Raw genomic sequence first — 9,760 nt, 5'->3', positions numbered from 1 at the left:
CTTGCAGGAAAATTCCTAGATTCCTTGATTCCTAGGTTTCATAACCAAGTAAACATTTCACATGCGGGGAATGAATAAATGTTCTGGAGAACAAACGTGAGTTCCTCTGTCAGCTGACTCCCGACTCAGACTGCAGCCTGTTTCCTGTCAGCTGCTGTTTCCAGTAGTTTCCTCTTGAACCTCTGTGTATTGAGTAACGCTGGTCACAGGTTCAAATTGCTGGCCTCCCATAGTCAGTGACAGAGGAGACAGTAGGAAAGAAACATTGCTTAAGATTGTAGAGAACAACATGAAGATCAAACTTTCTCAATTGGCTTTCACCAAAATATTATGACTTCTGGAGCTTTACACCAGCAGTGACCCTCTTCCTCCCTTCCAAAAGCTCCTTGTCATCCAATCAGTGCTCAGTATTCACACCTGCTCACATCTGAAACTCTTTAACTTTACCTGTTTCCCATGCTTCAGCGGTTCCAGGTGTGTGTCCCCCCTCTCTGTCTCCACACCGTTTCAGATAAAAGATTTTTAATTATATTCAACAACCACAGAAGCATTAAACAGAACAGTGTGGGTTTCTTGCACAATCTGTTGATGCCTGGAGCAGTGGTGCAGGTTCTGGAGCTGCTGGTTCAGGTTGTGAAGGTGTTTGTCGCCCTCTAATGGAAACTGAGGCGCACTGGATGTTGACTCTAGGTATTACGTCTGTGAAGGTTCTCAGTTATCCAGGTCATGGTATATCCAAAAACCGTTTGAAAAAGGCAACTGGACTTGTAGAGCTTGTAGAGTAGCTTCTTCAGTTCCAAGGGATTGATGTGAAGTTGAGGTTTAAATAGGAAAACTTTATGGGTATCTGTCAGTCTCCATCAAAAAATGGTGCTCTATCGACCCATTATCAGTCGGAGACTCCAGTGACAAGGTGTGAATGGGGTTTAAACTTATTGGGGACAGACGTTAGGACTGTATATTTATGGCAGATTATATGTGATGGTCAGTCTAGGTCTCCATCCAAGGCCAATCTAAGCTGGAATCAACTCGATTGATATACTTCAACAAATCAAATGAACTAAACCAATCTCCTCAGCATGTGATCATGGTAATGCTTTCCCATACACAACATCTTCCAGCAAACAAACAGTTTTGATTTTAAAGGAAGAATTGGTCTGTGACACATTATCTTTGATCAGTCTTTGAATCTGATCTCACCTGTCCATCTTTAAGTTCCTGTGTTCACACCTGGTATTAATTAAAATGTGTATCCACATGCATCCCCAGCCAGCACTAAAGATCTGATCTCAGTATGTCTGTAAATAACCAGCGCTGACATGTGGTCAGTAGAAAACTGTAACAGCTTCTGTCTCCTGTGGATCTCTACCTGCCGCCGGTAAAAGTATCAGCAGGAGACCAGTTTGGTTTCATTGTCTTGTTTATTTCTTTTTAACACACATGACAACATTTGTTCAGAAGCAATAGTAGAGTGTCGACAGCGTGTTTGAGTATCCAGTCAGATTAACGTATTTCAACATGAAAAGTAAAAATCAAATCAAATGTTCTTGCAAACACCTGCAATCCCTCCTAGGACCTGCTAAGAGTGTGTGTGTGTGTTCTTGCACAGCTATCTTTCTGGGGGACATTTTAGATAATCAGACTGAGGACATTTTGGGAAAGCGAGGACCTTTTGAACGGCCCTCGCTTCCTCACTGGCCTGGTTGAGGGTTAAGACTGGGGTTTAGGGTTAGGAGCTGGGTGATGCATTACGTCACTAAAAGGTCCTACGAAGTACGTGTAGGTGTTATATTGTCAGAGTTTTGGGGTTGACCACCCGGCCAATGAAGAGCAGCGCCCCCGAAGCTTCGTCCCTGATCAGGTAAAGGAAGGGCCGGTCCACTCGGTACGTCAGGTGGCTGGGCGTCGAGGTGGCGCTCGGGTACTGGTTCCCCTCGGGTGCCATCTCCATGACAACCTTGTGCATGATGCTGCCAAGCTTGGCGGGCTGAGCTGAGACCTTCTCCAGCTCTGGGTTAGCCATCCATTCAGAGAGACCTGCAAAGAAGAAGGGCTGGTCAAAGAAATCCAGAGAGTTGTAGTGATGATAACCTGAACGTTGACCTGAAGGAAACACTGTCCACCATTTTTGTTCCTAATTCAAGATTTACCCTGACCTTTTGATTGATCTGCTGACCACCAATCAGACAGCTCCTACTCTTTATCAGACTCTAATTATTGCAGGTTTTCAACACTTCTATGTGATTGAATCCCCACATGGATATGGCTTGTATGAGGAAGTGTATGAATAAAGGCTAGAAGCCTTCGGAAACCAGGTGCTCTTATGATCTGGATCAACTTATTTTCAGGTCAGGCCAGAAAGTGGCCACAAGTAACAATATGAATCTTTAGAGAGGTGCTTTAATCGATTTAAAGGCTGCTGAGACTGACCCAGGTCACCCAGCAGAGGCAGGAGGTCTGTGGAGGAGCTGAGCCTCAGGACGGGAAGAGTCAGCGACACCTGTGCAGGAAGCAGCGTCATGGACAGATCCTGAACAAACTCGGCGGTCAGACTCTCCTCCAGCAGGGTCATGTTGGACGTCACGTCGTCCGGGAGGAAGACGAACATGCTGACATCGTCCTGCATCTGGATCTGAGCAATCTGGTGGAGAGAACGCAGCGTCATCCAGAAAAAGTCGATGACATCTGCACTGGTTTACCTGAAAATGGCGCCAGCGACTCACCGTGCAGCTCAGGTCTGAGTCCACTCCCATCTTCACGGGATAGTTATCCTGCTGCATCATGGGAATACGGACAGGTGCACCCCCATCCACCTGGAAGTCCTCCAGCTGTCCACTCTGACCGAAGCGAGTCACCCACTTCCCTGATAAAGACAGAAAACTGAGCTGTCATGTAGTTGTAAACATCACAGAACCAGCTGAAACACAGCCAAGGAGTTGTCCACCCACTCAGGCATTCTGGACAAATGTCACCCATATATTATCCCAAGCTATGGGTCACAGTATTCTAGCCACCATATCTATGTCTGCAAGGAGACCGCTGTTCAGTTGAACCGCCAACACCAACACCAACACCAACAACCATGTTGAAACACCAACAACCAGCAATGATCACTCACATTTTATTATCAGACCATATCTCCACAGAGAAACAAATAGCATCAGATAGACAGACTCACCACCATCTAGATATCTGTGATGCCCCAAATGTTCATAGACCCCCTCCCACATCAATGTCAATCTGTTTTATTTATATGTTTATTTACCCTCCAGAGGACAAGCAGTTACAGAAAATGAATGAATGAATGAATGTACAGACTGGCCTCCACACAGCAGGGGGTGCTGCAGGAAGATTAAAGTTTCATATTAACGTAATGTCAGAAGGAAGCGCTTAAACCAGTGAAGTAAAGATGTAGCTCCAGGTTTGAGGACGTACCTTTAAAGTAGGCGGCGCTCACAGGGGTCACGCCGGAGTTTCGGGGGAGAGCTTTGGACAGGAAGCGTTGCACCTTCCCGCCTGTCTGCTGAGACACCCAGTCGTTGATCTCTTTCACGTCTTTGGTTCCTCCCAGTAGCGCCTTGGGACGAACGCCGTACTGCTGCTCCACAAGCACAAAGAAGTCCTGCTTCAGACGAAGTCCTGAGAGAGGAAGGTCAGATCCACACAAATGTCACAGGTTCAGAAATGCTATCATTCAGAGAAATCAAGAAGCTAAACAGGAAGAATTTTAATTCGTCAGTCACTGGAGCATCCGGTTGTCCTGAAAACATCTGATTTCAGAGGTTAAAGCTCAAATATAAAGACAATTTATTGATAAAACACCTTTAAAGATCAGTTCAGAAGGTCCAGGCGATGTTTAGGACTGAAGTTTGACTTTTAGTCTGGAAACAAAAGCAGATCTGATTATAAGGACCATACCAACAACCAAAGAAAAGCAGCTGAACTCTCTAAATTTAGTCCAATAAAATCCACAAGCAACTCTTAAACCTGATGTTTGGATTTTAACTAAGGCTGACAATAGATTAAAATATTTAATCGCGATCAATCAAATTATTTAATGCAAATTATTTGACTTATTGCGTAGTTGCATTTAAAGGAATTTGCTTGATTAAAGCAATAACAATGACAGCCCTACTTTAAGGATTTAAGATAAATACTTATCTTTATCAGAGTTTGACCTGTTAAATAACAAATTACTGCTCCATTTTACTGACATTTTATTACAGATCTGTTGGAGCATTAAGTTTGAATGATAATAAAAAGCATCCACGCCTGGGGGCGCTGCAGAAATGTTAAACTGGATATGTTTAAGATATTTCAAGATTTAAAGTAGGGCTGTTAATAGATTAAAATAATTAATCGCATGATTTCCCTACATACATTTGTTCTTCTTCAGCGATTTTTGTCAGTTTAGATGCTACAGTCCGTATCACTGCCCTCTGCAGGAATAACATATTTACTACAACCACACTTTAGATTCTGCTTTCTTTCCACAGCATCACTGCTGCTTTGATCACTGCCTGGTTTCACAAACTACAGCTACAATTACAGAACGTGCATTTAAAAAATAAAAAAAAAAGTAATAATAATAATAATAATTATCAGCCCTCTTTTTGTTTGAGGTGAAGCCAATTAAAAGATGAACTCACGTCGTGCCAGGTAGATGCGAGCCGCTGTGCTCAGGCCTTTCCCCGGCGTCCGGACCGAGGCCAGCATGTCCTTCAGGGTCCCGTGGAGCTGAGGGTCCTGCAGGGTGTGGTACCGCAGGGCCCTGTGCAGCTGCCTTTGAGAGTGTTCAGATCCTCCTGGGACAGAGGACAGGGGAGTGCTGGAGTTCAGTTTTATTTCTGGTTCCTGGTTTGTGCTGTACACGGAGCCCTGACATGGAGTCACAGGTACCCACTCCTAATGAGCATCAGGCTCTGGCATCTTGAGACAGTTCATGAATATAAATTAATTTTAGACACAGAGGAGCCAAATCACTCTATGACCAATTAATTGTAACTTTTTATTTGAAGAAATAACTCATTTTTATTCTTTGGCATTTTATTGAGTTTGAGAGTTGCTCATTTTTTGTGTTTTAATTTAGCTTGTTTTACTTCTTCCTCTTTATTGTCTTTTTTTTTGTGTTGACTGTGTGTTTCTATGTTTTATATATTGTTACATGTCTTGACTTCTCTGCACAGCACGACATTAACCCGACAAATAAAGTGATATTTACTTTAAAAGATTACCTGAACCCGAAGAAAGAAACCAACAAACACACATGGAGAGAGAAAAGAAAAGAAACTTCTGAAAGTGGTTTCTGGGAAGCAGCGAAGGAAAACAGATCAGCCGGTTTGGCCGACGAAGCCCGTACACACCATGACGGTCATAGATTTAGTTTGTGGTGTGTTTGTGTCTTCACCCATGGACAGCTGAGTCAGCACCGCCGACACACTGATTGGGGCCAGGAAGACATTGGTCGCGGCCTCGCTGCTCGCCAATGATCGGAACAGGTTGTAGCCGAAGTCCGAGGTGGCGGCGCCCATCTTTGTCGCCGGGGTTGTGAAGAGCTCCACGTGTTCCTCCTCCGCGCCGGCCTCATCGCCTCCTGTCTCTGACTGAAACATAATTTATTTTGCAGAGAAAATAATGAAAGCAGCTGCTTTTCTTTTCCTTCATGGTTAGGATTAGGGTTCTGATCTGGTTTTTATAGGTTAAACCAGGGGTGTCCAAGGGAAGAGGGGAATATTTCAAGCTTGTTATTCAAATAAGTGATGGGACTTATTAACACCTGAATACAGTGGAATATATTTAACTCTTTGTTGTACTCAGTGGGAATAGTGAAGGACAGTTGGCAGGGCAGGAGGAAGTTTGGTGGTTGAGATGTGAAGGACATCACAGAGATATCTGTTGGTCATTCTGGTTCTCAGTCTGCTTTTCTCTGATGCAAAGTAAGTTATCGTCAAAAAAAAACACAGCTGTGCACTGTCTGTGGAATCTCACATCACATCCAGTCAACAAGTCTTCATGTTTCTAGACATGCTATAGTGAGTAACTCTTTTGTGAAGTCGTCATCTGAGAAAGGTTTCTATGTCGGGCAATGAGTTAACGGCTATTATGGGATTTTCCTGTGTTTTGTTAGCATGGATAAAAAACAGTAGTAGAGTTTCAGACTAGTTGTTGTTAGCTTCACTTTCTGCTTTTGTTGGGCTCCAGTGTTGACCTGATGTTTGGTTTCACAGTGTCGTTGTACATCAAAGGCTTTCATCACAGCAACAGTTTTATTTCATATCAATCACATACACTCACCCTTGTTTTCAGCCAAGAAATATAATTATAAATATTTCCATTGTGTCTGAAATGTTCTGCACTTGGTTTTGCCATTTTTGGTCACTTGTGGCAAAAGTTTTTTGATTAATCTAGTTCTACGGAGCTAAAATAAATCAAGACACTAGCGCCCCCTACTGTTAAAACTATATAGTACAATACAGTCAAGTTAAAGCTCCATGTGTGGGGCCATGTTCCATTATATGTTTAGAATTTGCTGCGGGACACTTATAAATTGACCACAGGCCGTAGTTTGGACACCCTTGGGTTAAACTGAAGAGTTCATAACATGAAATGTACAACACATGTTCAATGTGGAGACAGGAAGCTGTAAACTATCATGACGTGTGGATGGGTGATTACCTGAGCCCGACAGAAGCTCAAGACAAGTCCAAACACTAGCAGGACACTTGTTCGCCTCATCCTGGAACAGAAACAGGTGAAGAAGAGTTTTTCAGATGTCGGTTGATGGAGCAGATAAGGTCAGATAGTGAGCACCATGACATTTTTGATTAATCTCCTCCCAGTGTGATTTTTTTTCTGTGTCAAAAGTTTTGAACGCTGGATTAGAACCATGAACAGCTGTTTGTTGGCTTGGGGAGATTATCTATATTTTGGAACAAGCAGTAAAGTCTCTCACACGTTAAGTTCTTCTTTATTTCTGACATTAGTTATTTTAGATTAGAACTGAACCATCCGCAGAGTAATGTCACTACTGACATTCAGGTGATCATTTCTGATAGTGGCTGAATGAAGGAGTTAAACTCCTCTTCCACAGATCACCCCTGTCGAGTAGGTGGTCTTTAATGTGACCCACGACTCATTGAATGAGGTCAAATGTGTCCCAGACCACCTCCATATCTGGACTGAGACTAGATCACTTTAACATGGACACACCTGCTTTAAGATTACTTTTTTAAAATTTATTTCAAAGCAGCATTATCTGCTGCAGAGAGGTCCTCTGCATCTAAACGAGCATTCCTGACTTCTCCTCAACGAATACTAAATCAAACATGAAGAGGAAATTATGCAAAAGAATTCAGACAGAACCATCCATCACTGTGAGACGAGGCTTCATAATTACACCACCAGACTTTAAACAGCGTCCTGATGTTCACAGTGAGTTATGGCGTCAAAGGTTTTGGCTGCTGCTCTGCTGCGCTCACAATGACTCTTTTGTTCTGCTCACATCTGGACCTGATCCTTGCGGTTTCAAGAAAAAAAAAAAAAACTCAGACCACACACACAGACACACACACACTAACTCCTGTTTCTATCTGTCTGAGGACCTTCCACTGACATGATCCCTAACCCTGACCTTTACCCTAAAACCAGCTCTGAACAGGTTTAACCCTCAGTAAGTCGTGGGTTAAATAAACAAGAACAGTCCACGTGGCTGATGGGAAACCCAGACGGGGTTATGCTTGGGGAATAGACGGGGACTTTCTTTCTTTCTTTCTTTCTTTCTCCCCTTAACACTAAACTCATCATTCGTACCGTCAGCTCCACAAACTCTCTGCAACATCTGGAGTCACAGCAGATGGTTTTTAAAGGTTGTTGCATGACGTCAGTGGTTTGATTCAGAGTTTCTAAAGTGTTGAGCTTTAGAAATTTCATCAGGAGTTTATTCTTATCTGAACTTTAAGTTGAATTTTTGACAATTTGTAGTTTTTATAACTAACCCTAATGTAGTGTGGAGAGGGTAGCTCGTACCATCTGTTCTCTACTCCAGAAATGTTCTGGTCATCCAACGCTGCCATAAACTACCTAACCCTCTCTGGAATATTCTTCTCCTTGATGATGTCCCCAGGAAACTTTTCTCTTCTTTTAAACGCGGCGTTCAGTGTTTGTTGTTGTTTGGGTGCTGCCTTTGCCTGAGTGGACTCCATGGATTCTGCTTAGTGATTTTATTGGTGCTGTTGAATCAAGTTGGTAGTACTGAATGACGACTCAGAATGTGGTGATGGACAGAAGAGTAACAGTAGTCATACGCGTCATTTGAATTAGTTTCCAACTAAATGTCTCCGATTGGTTGGAGGACTATCCAATTGATATATTACACTAGGCTAATGTTTTTAATTAAAGCAGCTCAGTCTGAAATCTTAGTCTCTGTTTGTGTTTTAACGTCAGCGTCTTATTTTCAGTTGCTGCCTTTTCAAGTAAAGCAGATTTTTTGCTTTTTGCTACTTATTTATGATCACTGACAATAAAGTTAAAGCCTTTATTTTCTTAGACCTACCGTATATTCATATATTTATTTAGATACACAAACTATTCTACTCTTTCTGTTCCTTTTAAATGTTATTTGGCTTTTTTCATGTTTTGTTATTTACCTAAAAGCATTGTATTTTAAACATGGTGAGTCTAAGTGTTCAGAATCTTAACTTTCGGTGATGAAAAACAAGATAAACCCATAAATTACTCTTAATCTTCTCTTTAATGTCTTATCCTGTGTTTAAATTATTCTGCAGCTGTGGTGGTTTGTCTCCAGAGGCCTGAGGAGTTCCTGCAGAGTCCTGTAGATGAACAGCTGACTCGGCAGAAGCTGCTTCCTGCACAAACTTGTCTCTGAAAAGTCACTGGAATGTTTTTGCTCTTTAACTATCTGATATCTCAGTGGAGGCTTTTAAAAAAGTCGAGGTCAGTCACCCTGATATTATTCCAGATGTTGCTCTTGGCTCAAAGGTCTCCATGGCCTCAAATAACCAGAGTTTACACTAATTTAAAAAGTCAGGTCTCTTCATCCTCATTCCATCTCCTCACACTCCAACACTTCTTCCCATCTTTCAATATGATACAAACATGATTTTAAATACAGCTGGCTTGAGCAGAGGGCAGACTCTGCTCCACTCTCAGCTATTATATAAACTGTTGTGTGGAAAAGCTGGGGTGGAGGTTTTTGGCAGTGATCAGATGGAAAAGCTGAAGCAGCAACAAGTCTGGAGACGACATAAAATCATTTTGATATCAGTACGGAAGATATGAAGTTTTTCTAACCGCCAAAAAAGATTAAAACTCTTAAAACTATTTATTCTTTGTCATCAAACTTTAATTCGAGGCTCATGTCTGACTCTTTTCATCAAAGTTGCAGAATTTAATTCGCTTTAAATCTATTTCCTCTTCCTCCAACGCATCGACAACCAAAGCTTAAAGTCGTGCGTAAAAACGCAAAATGAGCCAAAGAAAAACGCGTAAACGGCCACTCACCTCTCTGCTCCCGGATGGTTCACGTCTCTCAGAGTCTCTGTGGCTGCTGATGAGGACAGTCTCCGTCTCGACGACCCCTCCCTGCTCTGTGGCGCGCATCCTACTCCTGCCAACAGAGCGCCGGGGACGCGCAAGATCAACAGAATCTGCCTTATCCGAATTAACAGAGCAACCTCTGCTGGCTCCAAGCTCCAGCAGTCTTAGTGGTTAGGTAGTGAGTAGAAATTACTTAAGACAACAA

The 9,760-nt window shown here is 42.6% G+C and overlaps 1 protein-coding gene across 1 annotated transcript; it reads right to left on the bottom strand.

The window, feature by feature from the left end:
* Nucleotides 1–1,402: 1,402 nt before the first annotated feature.
* On the bottom strand, nt 1,403–9,614 carry serpinf1 (serpin peptidase inhibitor, clade F (alpha-2 antiplasmin, pigment epithelium derived factor), member 1). The gene is made up of 8 exons (XM_084564814.1): nt 9,520–9,614; nt 6,676–6,736; nt 5,408–5,603; nt 4,650–4,805; nt 3,436–3,639; nt 2,724–2,863; nt 2,431–2,641; nt 1,403–2,037 (listed from the first exon to the last, which is right to left on the bottom strand). Exons 2-8 carry the CDS (start codon nt 6,733–6,735, stop codon nt 1,787–1,789), a joined length of 1,218 nt encoding a protein of 405 aa, XP_084420940.1. The 5' UTR covers nt 6,736; nt 9,520–9,614; the 3' UTR covers nt 1,403–1,786.
* Nucleotides 9,615–9,760: the final 146 nt, after the last annotated feature.

The sequence above is a fragment of the Chelon labrosus genome, assembly GCF_963514085.1.
Source record: "Chelon labrosus genome assembly, chromosome: 17".
In the NCBI taxonomy this organism is placed as follows: Eukaryota; Metazoa; Chordata; class Actinopteri; order Mugiliformes; family Mugilidae; genus Chelon; species Chelon labrosus.
This window is presented reverse-complemented; position numbering and strand designations above follow the sequence as displayed.

Bases quoted from the DNA above. Each gene is read 5' to 3' on its own strand.
- serpinf1 (XM_084564814.1), bottom strand. From the start codon at position 6,735: ATGAGGCGAACAAGTGTCCTGCTAGTGTTTGGACTTGTCTTGAGCTTC. The intron at 4,806-5,407 runs GTGAAGACACAA...CCTCTGTCCCAG, and splicing joins GCTGACTCAGCTGTCCATGG to GAGGATCTGAACACTCTCAA. The intron at 2,642-2,723 runs GTGAGTCGCTGG...TCTCTCCACCAG, and splicing joins ACTCAGACCTGAGCTGCACG to ATTGCTCAGATCCAGATGCA.